This window comes from Epargyreus clarus, unplaced genomic scaffold (genome assembly GCF_041222505.1).
Source record: "Epargyreus clarus isolate Ecla_fem2 unplaced genomic scaffold, WU_Ecla_fem_2.2 ptg000027l, whole genome shotgun sequence".
Classification (NCBI taxonomy): Eukaryota; Metazoa; Arthropoda; class Insecta; order Lepidoptera; family Hesperiidae; genus Epargyreus; species Epargyreus clarus.
Window position 1 is genome coordinate 6,143,073 of NW_027332234.1, and position 16,043 is coordinate 6,159,115.

The window sequence follows — 16,043 nt, forward strand, 5'->3', positions numbered from 1 at the left end:
TTCTAATGTACACATAAATTCGAAAACTCAAACTTGTCTTGGATCGAAGATATGTGATACCGGTGGTAGAGACCAAGTAACCTACAAACACATAAAGGATACTCTCGTTAATTGATCTAGGTTAAACACAATGTCACGTAGACTAGACGGCGGTGGCTCCTCTTTCGGGTTTGTGGTTGACTGCGATGTGGTTAACCGGAGTGCGGAATCTCAAGGAGAAATAGAATTACTCAGTTTTGTAGTAAACAATTGTTAAGTAGTAGCTGCGCCGCGGTATCGCTTGTGCGGACTACTTACTTGGGCTAATTTCATTTCCCTTTTTCCCACGAAATTATAGGCTACTAGAGACTCGTCGCGACATTTGATTACAATATCGAAGTTTTCATACGGTTTTCACACTTTTGTAAATATTCTATAGCCTATGTTCATCGCGGATAGTCAAGGATTCTAACAGTAAGATTTTTTCAAATCGGTCCAGTAGTTTCGGAGCCTATTCAATCAATCAAACGTTCAAACCTTTCCTCTTTATAATATTAGTATAGAAGTGTAGATATAGATTTGTATGTATTTTGGCAGGAGTCTTGGGTTTAATTTCAAATCCTCTTTTTTCCAAACATACATAGAATTTTCTAACTTATGTATTTATTAGATATATTCAGATAATCTAGAAAGAAAATGTTACGAAAAGATCTCTCTTTGACAGTTTTCAAAGAGATGTAAAGTCTACCTCACTGTTGGGATAATAATGTTGATGATGATAACAAAGCTATGACCGGTTCAACTTGCTGTAACATAAAACTAATTATAATTTCGAGGAATTAACCAAGCTTAGAGGGCAAGTTACCTTCACTGGTTTTGTGTGGCCTAGAGGCTATTTTAGTTTTGAGTTAATTTTAAACTAAATATAAAGTGTATTTACGTAACTCCTAAAAACACTATATAAATCTAAATGTTCGGGTTACAGATGAAAATGATTTAAACGTTCACTACGCTGCCTCAGTGAGTCCACGTTTAATATTTTAATATGTTTAGTATGTCGAGGAAAATGTATTATTAAAATTACTTAATTAACTTTTATATAATTTGCATATACGTCATAGATTATTTTATGGGCACCTACAACAACGTCAGTACTTGATTGCGGAAATTAAAATTATCGCCTGCAGTCTCGAAAATTGACACTAATTCAAAATCGTAATATATCAAGATATAGGTTCACATCTGACTTTATCCTTACAAATGGGCAGCGTTTAAAAACTGCGCTGAACTCCGCCTACAAGTTACGCGAAGACATAAATTACTCTCGCATATTATTGGAGCGTCGCGATAAATTCGCCTTATCCGTGCTTGTAACGTGTGTACGTACCCTTCATCAATCTTGTGTCACTCCCGTTCCGCTACTAACCGAAAAATACGTTATGTTTAATACGGGTTTCCCCAGCTCAACTGTGCGCGTGCATTCCGTTTGACGTAGGAACCCTAGGTTTTTGGGACCGTAGCGGAGCCCTCACAAAACTCACAATACCGGACTGGTTCGCAGCATTTTTTAATTTATGTTAAAAAGGTTTATTTTTTTATTAATAACAATTTTATTTTGCGTTTTTACGGTTTTTACAGTAATTTACGGTTCTCAGAATTTTCTGTAGCAGTTCGTAGAACACATTTACCTTCCAAGTGTTTACGTATGTAATGCCAATTTTCTGTAAAATGACAGTGTCGGACAATAAGAAATTATTTGGGTTATATTTTTACCAACTTTGATGAAGGTATATTTTGACTTTTCACTCCTGAAACCTGAAAATTGTTTCAAAGTATTTCAGCGCCAATCAAAAGGCTATCGTGTTGGCATTTCTTAATTTTACTTCAACTTTACGGCCAATGTACAAGTTGAAATCACCCAAAGACCTTTGACTTTGTTTAACGTGCCCACCGGACCATGGAGCGCTCTGATTAAGTGCCAGAGGAATGAGAATTCCTCTCCATATTTTTGTTTCAACAGGCGATGTTGAAAAACTCATTTTGAATTATTAACATTACTTGTTCTGGCGCGTTATTAGACTTCCGCAATATAAGTGGAACATAAACTCTAAATTTGAAATGGCTCGGGGTTCATCTTATCTTTATATGTACTAAACTTTTAAAGACTGACTCTTCGCGGCGTGACTGGTTCAAATTCCTCTGTCAAGTTTTAACAACTTCTACCTAATGATTACAATCGAGATAAACGGGTGCCTTCGAAAGCTTGGAAGGATGTATGAAAAACTGTTAGCGGTCTCCCATAAGACGTTCTATCGCGCCCGATATTATTTAACTTTGAAGATAGATAACGATCTACAAATGTCGCGGTGCTATGTACTCTATTACACCAACAGTGTGCATTGAGGCAATTATATAAATGTGAGTCGTGCCTATGGTCGTTACAGGAATTAATTGCATGGTTGTGATGATGAAGTAATTGCCCGCGGTTCTTTTATTGATTTGTAGTTTTCTGTTGTGTAGTATTGTCGACTGAGTATTTTGTAAAATTTCGTAATATTTCTGAATGTTATATAAATATTCTAAATATAGTTCATAGAATAAAACTATTCTCACTACTATTTTGTCACATTGATAACATTATACATAATGCGTTGCAACGTATTTGTGATCTAACGTTTTCAGCACTATGTCGCTAGCGGCTTATATTTAAAGCAACCGCTTCTTTCCCCCAACAAAACCATGATCGAGTTCATATAGAATCCCTGTTCTATATCGAGTTCCTTACAGGTACCCATGGGTGACATTGACCTTTTATCATTTTATCAGGTGTACTGCAAGCTCGTTTGCTACGTCGATCTTGTAAAAAGCTATGTTCCTAATGGTAGTAGAGTTCCTTGCATTACAAAGGTATTTCAGCGTCAATAAATTTGCCTTATCCACTTTTGCATCGAGCGTCGGCGTAGCCTTCATCAATCTTGTGTCACCCTTCGCTGCTACTCGAAAAATACTTACAATTCAGGGGTAAATGTTGCTCGGATGTTTCCTGTATTGCATTTTAGGTTACAGTAGTCTGGGTCCAGGTTATTTTAATTAAAGTTCCAATGAATTGATGTTAAGATAATCAAATTAATTTTAGTAACAGTTGAAATTATTTCAATAGAATTTTCGAAGATTGAAGATATTATTGTAAGAGTTATATTAGCTAGCTATTGGAATTATCTTGGAAAATCTGAATTTTCCGTGTATTTTTAATCAAATATCAACAAAATCGCAACAAAATCCTCCCCTAAAGGTACACTTTATGTTTTATTTTGTAACCGTCTTGTCCGTTTTAGTTAGGCCTTCGTTTTTGGTTTGACATTAAAAACATCATACTAAAGTCCACATATGTATAAGATTTTCTTATTTTTTGACTAAGTTCAACCATCCATCCATTTGGAGCTTGGTGTCTATGAGCACTTTATCTTAAGAGCTTTCATAAGCTCAAATCGTAGAGCTATTCGCATTGCTATTCGACTTTCAGTTTATCTGTCCAGTATTTATTGTATCATGGTTTAACGTCCAGTGACGTCTAAAACGATAACGAATCGTCATAGTTCGCTCGGTTGGAAAATGCAAATGCCTTCCTACATGAATACGATAGCAAACGTCGTTTGGTCAGAATGGCCCGGATATCCAAAATGTTCTGCTGTGTGGGATAGTAGGCGTGATTCATTACTTATATTAAGCTTTGGCGCACCAATAATTTACAATTTGTGTAAGCCGCACCAGTAAACAATGAACTTGATTTACGCGCCCGATTATGCGGTCGTGAATACGTTATAATAATTAAGTGGGTATGTGTTTAATTATTTATCAGTGCCGGGTGTTTTCTTTTTAGAAAGAAGGGTAGTATACTGGGTCATCACCTTTAAACTAGTATGGTAGCATGAGTATGGTTCACACGGGCAGGGACCCCTACATCTATTTTAAGTGTGTCAATTTTAAGGGCTGTCCACATAAAGAATCAAACCTTAGATAATTAGTGTATGTTGTTAGAAAAGTTTTTTTATTTCTTCGACACTATCAAATCACAATTTTATATACCGAACCTACAGAAAAATAAATACCACGAGATCTTAAGTTATATAGTAAATAACATAAATTATATAATCTCATGAATCATTCATATTGGCATGTACCCTCTTAACAAATAATACAGATCGCACTTTGCATGAAGTCCAATATTTATCACCACGTATGTATATTGCACAAATAGCGCGTTATATAACAGCTATTATTCAGTTATTCCCCAGCGTATGATTGGAGATTGTACGATGACATTCAGCTATCTGCAATCAAATATATTGCGGCCATTGTGAATAATTTAACACGTTATCGCACATTCGATATTCAATTCAATTTGACGGTCCGAATTCACGTTTTATAGCTTGTTAAATTGATATATGGTTCTATACTATCGTCTATTGCTTTTTACTTTTTACACCAAAATATGTATGTATGTATATTTGTAATTATTAAACAGATAATTATAGTCGGTATAGTAGGTATTATATACCCAATAACGATACCTTTTTACCAATTTTTTTTAAGATGAGTAAGATAATGATTATAGCGGTTGTATTTTTATAATATATTACAAACAACACATGTTTGTATAAAATTTTCAAGCAAAGTTTGATATTCGCTCGTTAAAATTGCAATATGAATATAATTAACTTAAAAGAAAAGTTATTTTCACAAACAATGTCGGCAAATGTTTAGTCGTGAGATTTCTTGTTTACCGAAAAGGAGAAACAACTAGCCGTTGCCAATGAAATCATTTGTAAAGTTATGAAGTGAGCGCTTTCGTGCAACAAGTTTGCGGAAACGATAATTTTCGACACTTTCACGTTTTGAAAAGATGAAAACGACGATTCAAAATATTATTCCGCTTCAAATAATTCGTTTAATAAAATTTACTTTGTTTTAAGGCAGAAACAGGCGTGGTGGTCCTCTAACCACGAACTGTTTTACCACCTTTATTATAGTACTAACTATAAAATAACCAGTTACCGTAGATCTCATAATGCCTTAAGACTAATATTCGGAGTGGCTTATTGTAAAATGGATGGCCGCAAATGTAGCGTAAAACCGCCTAAGCCCGGGCATGCCCGGTGCCCGCAACTACAATAATCTCGGGCCATTCCGTTGCCATTCGAAGCGGGTCCGTTGCAAATTTTATGTCCCCTCGTCGTTCTAATCCATATACAACGGTAACAACTCCATATTTACTCTTTATTGCTGTTTACCGCCGTTTGTAAACTTGGTTATTACGTTTCAGCTTTATTTATCGTTCTGTTAACTGGTCGGTTGTTTCTCGAATTGGATATAAGGCGGCGTTAGTTTATGGTTACGGTGCTATAGTTTTTATACAGTTTTATTGGTGTGAGACGGTTGGAAGTGTTGAAAACGTTTTTTGTTTGCTCTTACTTTTCTTTGTCTGTATGTAATGAATTTGTTGGGATAGAATTGCTTTTATTTAGGGATGTATTGTAAGGGAATGACCCAAAACAGTTCCAAGGTTAAGCAAATATTTAAATTATAATTTAGATATCTGTATTCTGTGCTACATCCGAATGTTTTAAATCAATGTAAATATAATATATTTGATGTATGTGTATACCCGTTGATGATCAGTTACTTAATTTAAGTCTAAATTACAAGATTAAACCTACAAAAATACTGAGTAACAAAATTAAGACAATTGAAATTAAAACCTACAAAACTTCACACTCTATTTATACCCTCCCTTTGCCACATTTTAAAATAGTAGGTACTTATGAGTAGTAGCGAACCAGTGTCTTATTTCCTTATTTACTTAAGCTATACTAAGTTACTTATACGAAGAATAATGTTTCGATCAGTGGCTATTGTATAATTAACGTTCAGCTCCCCACACGCAGGAAGATCTCGGCGCACGAGTTCGAGCGCGGCGGTCTCCTGAAGCCGCTGGTCACGACGGTCGACGGCACACCCACCTTCCTCGGCGACCAGCCGCTGCACGCGACGCCCTCGCGGCCGCAGCGGCGGTCGAGGCACGAGCTGCGGCAGTTGGACGAGAAGGAGCTGATATTTGAGCTGGTGAGTACACTTATTCTATATTGAAGTATTTTGAATTTGAAGGTGATATTTTATTATAATATGAGTTAGGACACTCTGCATCTAAGGTGGTAGAACCCTTTGTGGTTCGACTCCGGCGGCACCACCGCCACACCTATTTCTACCTAATAACAGCAGTGTTAGGCGCTGCTGTGTTCCGGTTTGAAGGGTGTGGTAAGGGAGACAGACTTTTCCGAGGCGTTCCAGCTTAGTCCTCAGGGGTAGCGGCGCATCTGTGGCCGACCTCAGGTAGGAATATCTAATCCTATCTGGGGTTGATGACAGATGTCCATGGGCGGCAGTAGCCACTTACCATCAGGTGGACTGCAAGCTCGTCTGCTACACCGATATTATAAAAAAAAAAAAAAAAAAAATCTAGCAGCCTCATATACGAGTAGCAGAGGATCTTGCAGTCCACCTAATGGTAAGTGGCTACTGTAGCCCATGGACATCTGTAATCAAACCCAGATAGGATTAGATATTTCTACCTGACCTATTCCTAGTTCCCCGGCTTAACGGTGCATCTGTAGCCGACCTCAGGTAGGAATCCAATCTATTCTTATCTGGGGTTGATTACAGACGTCCATGGGCGGCAATAACCACTTACCATCAGGTGGAATGCGTGTTCGTTTGTTACTCCCATATTTTAAAAACGAGTGTGTAGGCAGCAGTGACTATTTCCCAAAAAGAATATTAGTCACTTACTTCAGTTGAAAATATTTTATTAAAATTCTACACTTTTGGTCTTCATTTTTAACATTAGAGAAAGTTCTTAGCCAAAAGTATATCAACTTTAATCCTAACAAGTCACCTAAAAATGATAATGAGCGTATGAATGTGTAATCTCGACATATTACACCGTTTATGAAATGAAGACACTTTATTTTAAAAGGTTTTAAGCACGTAATGGACGCTTAACCGGTCGTCGTAAATTATCTTAAATTTAACGTGTGAAGCTGGAGTTGCCGTAATTGTAGACTTTGTATGTATAAGTACGGAAATGTTTTAATGCTGTATTAGTTATGGTTTTTGTGTATAAAGGAAGTAAGAATCTGGAAGTATAATTTATATAGGTACTAAATAAATTTTTACCGCGAAACAGTTTTTGTGTTCTGTGTGGAATTGTGGAAGCCGGTTGACTTACATATGAGGCGATCTTTTTATCCTCAGAAATGGAACCTGTGACCGTATTTCTGTGGAATTTCTGTTCTATATAGAATTGTATATAAACGTCAATGGACTGCCACTTAAAATTAGGATTGAATTTTCGTTTGCTACCTAAATGTTATAAAATAAATATCTGTAGTAGAGGCGTGTAGTGAGTAGACATCCCTTAAGGATGAGTTCCACACTCCCAGGCGTCATCGCGGCCTGGGGTAGTGTTAGTACGAGCATTCACCCGCCTCCCTGTACCACAGGGTTGTCCTAGTCCCATTTTTCGTCTGGGCGCAAAAGAAAGAAGTTCAATTTCGTCCGAAAATAACTTTGGCAACTGATAAAAAAATCTAATTAAATTTTTGGGACGACTTTAAAACCTTGCAAAGATAGATTATTCTTGATGAAGTCCGTCTGAAAAAGACATTCATAAGGACGTTAAAGTAGGAAATTCCCGAAACTTCGAATTTCAACGTAGCGCACAAAATACCTTCAGTTTCACAAGCACTGTAGTACTCCTGTTAATGTGGAGTCGATTCAATTTCACTTTGACCAATTAGGGATGGCTCTTTGTAAATGTAATATGGATTGTACGTTATATGTGAGATATATTAACGAAATATGTAGGTAATATACGAGATTAGGTAGATACGAGTGTCGTTCAACGATATACGAGTAGTTCAACAACAAAGTTCATAAATTTTCGTTAGTCGCGAAAGGTACAGATTAGTGGACAATCATGTCATATGTATGTTTTTAAACCGTTCCCAAAGCCGATAAGGTATGACTACTGCTGTACATGATTATGTTTTCTAGAACCAGCCTAGGTATATTTGCACAAGAAAAAGATTAATATAAATTGGGTGATTAATTTTGGACTTAAACCACATAAAGGGATACACAGATAGACAAAGAAACTTCGTGTTTATAATCTTCTATTTCATTAGTCTCTAACCCCATATCTGTTCATTTCACATATTAAAACTGTTTAGCGAATCCCTGAGGCAATAGTTAATATGAAATTTCAAACACAGACACAGTTTCAAACATTAAACGATTAGGATAGGGGCGTTACAATGTAACTCTCATGTCGTTATACTTAGCCTTTACCTCGCCCAATGCGCAGGTCGTAAAAGAAATTAGTACCGGACCGATACGAACATACTCTGCCATATTTAACATTGAACCAACATGTTAATGCTGGGAATTGACATTTTAGACATCCTTTTATCTGGATTAAATCTATTAAGTAGGCTATGCCTGAAGAGAATAACTCTAAAAGTGTTATTTTTTGTATTTGCACACTGCAAAAATATAGGTATTGGATAAAAATTGTGGTGTTTTCAGCTTTTGTTTAGGGATAGAATATTTTTTTAAGCAGAGATATGTATTCACTAATATTACATATCTATATTGCTATTTCAAATATACCGATTGTAATGGGTCACATAACCCATTACTAAATGCGCCAATACATAAAAAATATGTATGAATTGTACTCGCCTACACGCAATACAAGGAGTAGACCAGATAACTGTGGAATATGGCTTCCTAGGAGGGTCTTCTGAAAAGGTTGGAAGTCCACGGTTCAAATCATCGATACGTCTGACTTTTCGGAATGATATACGTATTAGAAATTAATTATTGCGTGATTTAAGGGCGAAAAACGCATTATAAAATATTGTAGAAAAGTTCTCTAAAAATTGTTAAGAGTGCGTGAAGTCTACAAATACTAATTTGCACTTGGCTGGTGGGCTACAGCCTAAATCATGGCATTCTGGAGCAGTGGCACAATGATGATTACTTTACTGACAACGCCATATAAACGTAAACAATCATACTAAACGAAAGACAACGTCCAAACCAATCACAATCATGAAATGTGTAAATCGTGTAAAATTATACATTCAGTGCGTACGCATTTCGATTTTATGTGTCATTCCAATTGTTACGGCAAATTGGCTCTACCTTCACGTTTCCCTCGTCAATTTATTGTCATTCCAAATATCAGCAAGTCAGTTAACTCAAGAATAAAAATGTAATAAAAGAAAAAGTCATATACAAATCTGTAACATATTTCTTAAATATAATAATGTGTGACGGGTAGACATCGCTCAGCTTATTGTAGGTCTAAGATCCATCAGGTAGGTATAAATTAAAGACACAAGAGTTAGGTAATTCAATTTTGTTCCTTATATTAATCTAATCAGAACCTCTTGTGGCGTTGCTGCCGTGCCGTAGCTGGTTATTTAATTAGAACTCAATGGATTATAAATATATTTTCAGCTGAATAAGTTGCATTTTATGATATGTGCTGTTATTCAATGTAATCCCATCAGCCCTTTTCGGTTTTTTATTCACACCTAGACAAATGTTTTATGGTACCTACAGATAGTAGAAATATTAGGCATAATTTCTCGTCAATCATATAATCAAAATCCCCCATATCTAGGTTTAGTTAATACATTTTCCTTCCCCAGCATAAGTTAAATTGTAAATGAAAAGCCAGTAACAAAATACAGACGTTGAAATCATTGGAAATCCCGGACGGTAACTGTGCGCCTGATTATTAGAGGAAGCTTATTTGTCTTTCTATTGTAAGAACTAACAGGAAGTTCTGTTTCGTTTTTACTAAGGAAGCATGAACCGAATTACAGTGTAGAACAAAAGGCACAGATCGAATTTAGAAGGAGTAACGAGAAGAATTAGAAAGATTACCAATGTGTTCTGAACGCTACTTGGAAGTCAATGAAAGACCGCAAAGTAAATAACAGATAAGTTGTTAGATATTTTAAGCTTATTTTTACCGCCTATTTTGTGAGCCAATTATTTTGTAATAGCACCAAAATTTGGAACTTTATCAAGTCTTAAAAATTACAATAATATTCGGGAATACAAGTAGGCCGTTATTCATTCATTACATAGAAAGCAATACAAATACGCAAATCAAGCATCGCAAACAATAACGCAAATCTTATACAAATCCGATCAGTAGTTTTTGAGAAAATACATCGTACTCGTACATATGATACAGAACCTCTGTAATCGAAAATGCTGCAATTGTCGATTACAACGTGAGGTTATACCGCTATGTCAAAATATATGCAGAGATTTAAATAGTGCATCTATAACTTTATCTATATAAACAACTAAATGTTTTTAGAGCAGATTAAATTCAGTAGCTAGATCGAAAAAACGAGAGCGCAAACTAACTTCAAAGCGCTAAACTCCGAAATTCACCGGCGCCGTTGGCAAACAATACAGAATGTGTAGAATTTTTACACAATACCTTTTATCTCATGCCGCTATACAAACAGCAGGAAGTCGAAACATAGAGATAACCCGCCCAGTACAAACCGTACGAGTACAATACTAGTAGTATTGCCCTTTCGACTGTACACACGAAGCTGTGTGTGAAAATGGGTGATGAGATTGCTAAGATCGAAATAATAAGGAAGTTTTAACAGATATCATGTAACATCAGGGGTATGAAACATGCTTACAAAAATGTAACGTGTAAAAATTGCAATTCGTCGACTACGTAACGACTCTTGCGGTTACAAATATACGGAAGGTGATTTTTTATATTCTAAAATAATATAATGTGCAAATGACTTTTTAAATTTAAAGAATGTTCGCTATTTAATTTTTTTGAATGCAGTCCAACTTGCATTTATATGGGAAGTTGTTACACGCAGGCTCAATTTGTATTTATTTGTAAAGATTTTGTACACAAATATTTGTGCACGCCGCTCTCGGTGTACGCGTAGGTATTCGTGTGTTGTTGCTAGGTGGCTTTATTTTATCGGCATTGACCTTCCGGCAGTTCGACGAAGCCCAAATTGGTGCGCGTGTAAACATTGTAACGTGTACATTGCATTTTCTTTATATGGCCGTTGTGCAAAGTGCGAGTTTACATTTTATTGACCTACTAATGTATGACCGAATATGTCTTAAGTAAAAGCGTTATGAAATAGGAAGTTCGAAAATATAATTCTTGGGTTACCGCAAAAGTAATATAATACTATGTATTTAAGCATGCATAAATATTATTTGGTATGCTTAAATACTTAGTATCAATGTATAGTATTTTATAGAAACAATAAAAAAACTGCTCTACCAACACGAATTGGAGCAGTGTGGTAGAGCACAATCCAAGCCTCCCCAAGTTATGGTGAGCAACCTCACAGATCTAAAAGTGGAATATAAAAAAGGTTGCAGCCAACAAAATTAAATTAACAAATGTTTCATCCAGCTGTCAAAGTTTACGTGTACAACTTTTAATTAAACTGAAATGCGCATATTAATTAAAATCATCCGAGTGTAGGTCACATAAGGGCAAGATCACACATTTGTTCGGTTATTCTGAGCCCGTCGCTAATCCCCAGTGCGGTGGGCCTTTACTACGTTATTCATTTTTGTGGGTCCCTGCGAGATACGTTATGAGAATCTTAATAAGGAAGAGATCGAAAATAGGGGAAGATTTGCTGAAAGCTTATCAGTTTTTCGCCATCATGAAGGGTTGACAGCGGCTGACTGATGAAGAGTGCTACCGGGAATTTAAATCGCCCTTTTTAATCTCTAGTTTATAGGCTTAAAATAAATAATTTAAAAAGTAAAAAGAATATGCGAATTACTTCTTGATAATATATATCCGAATTTCAAAGGATGCAATTTTAACATTAAGACAAAGTAATTTTCAAGTTTTTCTATTTACATTATTATCCAAATTCGAGTAATGTATTATAGTAAGCGAGCATGCACTCTACCTAAAAATAATGTAATAAAACAGAAGTAAGTGAACATGTAAGTCTTCGGTGCATAAGTTGTTAAGCGTATTAGAATAAGCATATATGTCGACTGATCTATATGATCTATTGTCAAGTTCTTCGTATGTAATATCTGGATTTAGATAATATAGAAATCACCACCTTTGTATACGTTATTGGATACGGTTAAGGTCCTCTGCCCATATTTATGCGTGTCAGCCAAAACAATACTTTTCTATACAATATTATTGCGTGATTGTGGTATAAAAGATATACGTTCTTATACATAGCATTTGTGTTTTTTTTTTTATTGGCCACGAACCGTATTTGATACGTATGCTGTCTGCAGATGAATATAAATGCACCATAAAGGAAAAATAAGACGTGTAAATCCACGTAAAATTTTAGCCTAAAAATATAATGGATTCTACAATGAGATTAAACAACGAAATTTGTATTTGATTATGTAGTATAGTTTATTTTAACCGTACAAAGTACGGTTAAAATAATCTCATAATCAAATCTACAAAGTACGTATTCATAGTTTATAGAATCACTGGAGGATTGACGTCATGTCGATCGGTTTTCGAACTGATTCCAATTTTAGGATCAGATTCGCATCTATAAATACTAGTAGAACGCCTACGTGTATGCAACTCGCTTCGTTTGATAAGTTTTCATATACATATGTAGAAATGTGGTATTGCTATATCGGATATATTCGGAAATAAACATGTTTAAAATTAAAGGGTCACCATACTTTTGGCCGGTTTCCTTTGCTTCTTGTTTATTTATCTCTTAGTATGAATAAATGGTATTAATTCCAGTAAGTTATTCGGTATTCTTATTCTTTTTATCTTACTATCATATTAGCAGTTACTTCTGTATTAGCAGTAGCTAACGAAATAAAGTAAATAAAAGTTATATTCCGTTTTTAAGCCTAACAGCGGGGCACCGCTCTTCCCATATCTGGAGCATGCCTGCAAACTAAGTAAGATAAAAAAGGAAAAGACTAACTATGAAGAGATTACTTTCAGCGATTCAAGTAGAGTTTCAAGCGGCGTTCGGAAATATCTTCAATCTTTATAATTTCCAAATTAGGGACAGTTTGCGCCGTAGAGACGTCACTCTCGATCGCTCACCCTAATTGCTTTATAACTTAAAGTAGATAGTCTTAAAATATCTTAGCGGCACTCAGGCACTAACACAAACAACTTGGGCCTTGTTTATAGGACCAATTACGATCTGAATTTCAATATGCTAAGCCCTGTTCACAATTGCCTAGTTTATACACGTTGTTAAGGAGTGCTGAAGTATCAAAGTGGTACTTTTGATACTATAAAGAAGCCTCCGATTTATCGAGTGATAGTTTGTCCGAGCAATGTTTATTATCAATCTTTAATCACTAATCAGTATGAGAATTGGCCGATATTAGATCGTTGCATATTGCCTCATCCTGATTAAAAGCTCGTTCAAAGGTATCTCTCGATAAAAAATGTATAATGTCAGGAGCTGGAGCTCCTAAATGTACAGTCATGTGGGTTAAATGTTAAATTGTTGTAAAAACATTTTTTTCATTCAAAGGAAGTTCTCTACTATTACTTTTAGTTTTCAAATCTATCGATCGTATATACCTAGTTGATGTAGCGATAGCGTATTTAGAAGCACGCTAACAAGATTTAAAGTTCCCTCGTGGATAAAACAAGCTTTTGAAACCACAACTTTATCAAGATACTTCACTAACTGAAATAAATCAGAACACATTATTATTCATTTTCAACAAAGTTCGGAAATACATTCAATCCTTATAAATTTAAAATTTTCCGTGGAGTTGTCAATCGAGTTCCTTTTCCTTAATTACTTCAACGAAATCGTAGGTCGAGAATACCTCGACGTCTCACGACACACTCCAATCAATTTTGGTCCACGTTTATTTAGTTAAGTATGATATTAGAGGTTGTATTTGCTTAAGGGTACCGGGATTATTGGGGCGGTCACGTTCGACCCAGATCGTCGATAATTAATCATTTCGCGTATCAACTGGGACGTGGATAAATTGCTATCGCAGATTAAACAAATGTTCGCCGATGTCGCGGCGGATCTTGAAATATGAAGTGGGTTGAGATTGGGATGGGAGTTTTGAGGAATGAATGGGTACTCTGTCCACAATAGATTCGATCTGACGTGATAATACGTGTGAAGTATTATTTTAAGTACCGTTCGTAGTTCAATTTCGGGAGTATCACTTTCATACGTATACTTACTTTATAAAAGTAGTGTCTTATTGTTGTGTTTTAGTTTCAATGATATGTTAAGGGCACGTGTTCGTTTAGAGGTTGCAACGTATTTGTGACTGACAGTCGGTGGGACTGTAATTTTGTTTGGAATTGATTATTGATTTTCAAACGCACCAGTGGCTACTTACGTTCAGACAGAATGCTTATTTCCTACGTGAATTTTATAAACAAAGAATTTTATTCTCAAAGTATGCATCATTGTACCTTATGTTATACGTATTTCACAAATGCCTTTCATAGAGATTCCTTGCAAAGAGACATAGGCGTAGTAATTAAACGCTACATTTGTCGAGGTTACCTAAACCATTTTAAGGGAGCTCCGTAGCAACACTATTCCGATTTTCAAGGCCACACAATTGTACAGAATTTGAACGTTTCATGACTTATAAGTGACTATGAACCTAATTCAACATTGCGTCCTAATTAAACGCTTACGTTCACATAATTACCGTGAACACATTTCATTTTACGTCGGTAATGAAAATGAAAACAGCCCGCCACAGTTGAACGACGCTTAAAATCGTGTTTCATTTTAAATTACTCGTATTTTCCCCTTGTGGCTTTTACTTAATTAATATCAACATCTCGAAAATATTGTAGCGTTCTTAAAGCCATTTGTAAAATTATTTTCATACTTGTAACACTATGATATCCTCTCCAGTCTGGTTCTAGACATACAAACACACGTAGAACAGAATTTAGCCGGGAATTGTACCCAGGATAGCTCCGCATAGCAACCATTTTAAAATAATGTGTTCTGTGCTAATCCTGATTCACACACAGAGAGATCCAGAATAGATGCCAAGTTAGATTTCAAAGCACTGAACCACGGGTTTACTTGGATCAAACGCATTGGAATTAATTCAATGATGATAGATGACTGTTGAACTCTATTGCCATTTAGATGATTTACTCTCAATCTAAGATTGGTTGCGTGGCCCATGCTACTAACACTATCTTCTTCCAAAATGCCGAAAGATTACCACACCTATATCTGCCTAATAACATGAGTAGCGCTCCTGTGTTCCGGTTTGAAAGCTGTGGTAAGAGAGGCTTACTTTTCAGATGTGTTCTAGCTTAGTCCTCAGCGGTAGCGGCGCATCTGTGGCTGACCTCAGGTAGAAATATGTAATCCTATCTGGGGTTGATTACAGATGTCCATGGGCGGTAGAGGCCACTGACTGCATGGTCGTCTGCTACTCCTATGTTATAAAAAAAGATAACAGCTGTACCGTAGCAGGAGTCAAAAAATAACTGAGATTATATAGGAAAATGTACTTTTTCAACTTCATTTTTACAAATTGGTTATGCATTCAGATGGGTAACATCTGGCATCGTAATAAATTACGCTGCCCGAATCAGGCTAACTCACTGCATGAATTGTAATTGACTGCCATATTTCTTGTACAGTTTACATGGACGGAGGAACGAAATAGACTCCTTGGTCAAGATATATTTTTGGGACGTTTATCAATCAAATATATTGTTTGTGCGGCCAGTACGGTACGAGTTTGGTTAACTCATCTACGCTATAGAAACATTTTGATTAATATTTGAAGAATAATAGACAAAATAATGGCTTTGGCTCGACTTGGCGGAGGCACTGACGTGCCTCCAGATTACCGACGTATCGGATGAAACTATAGTAGGAAAATCAATAAAACAATATGATAAATAATGAAATTAAGCCTTCTAATCTAAT

General features: G+C 35.8%; 1 protein-coding gene across 1 annotated transcript in view; it reads left to right on the forward strand.

Moving 5' to 3' along the window:
* Pde11 (Phosphodiesterase 11) overlaps positions 1-16,043 on the forward strand; it is a 189,072-nt gene that overhangs the window by 97,031 nt on the left and 75,998 nt on the right. Inside the window, exon 5 of the mRNA XM_073089035.1 lies at positions 5,925-6,102. Coding sequence (XP_072945136.1) covers positions 5,925-6,102 — 178 coding nt within the window. The remainder of the gene's footprint in view (positions 1-5,924; positions 6,103-16,043) is intronic.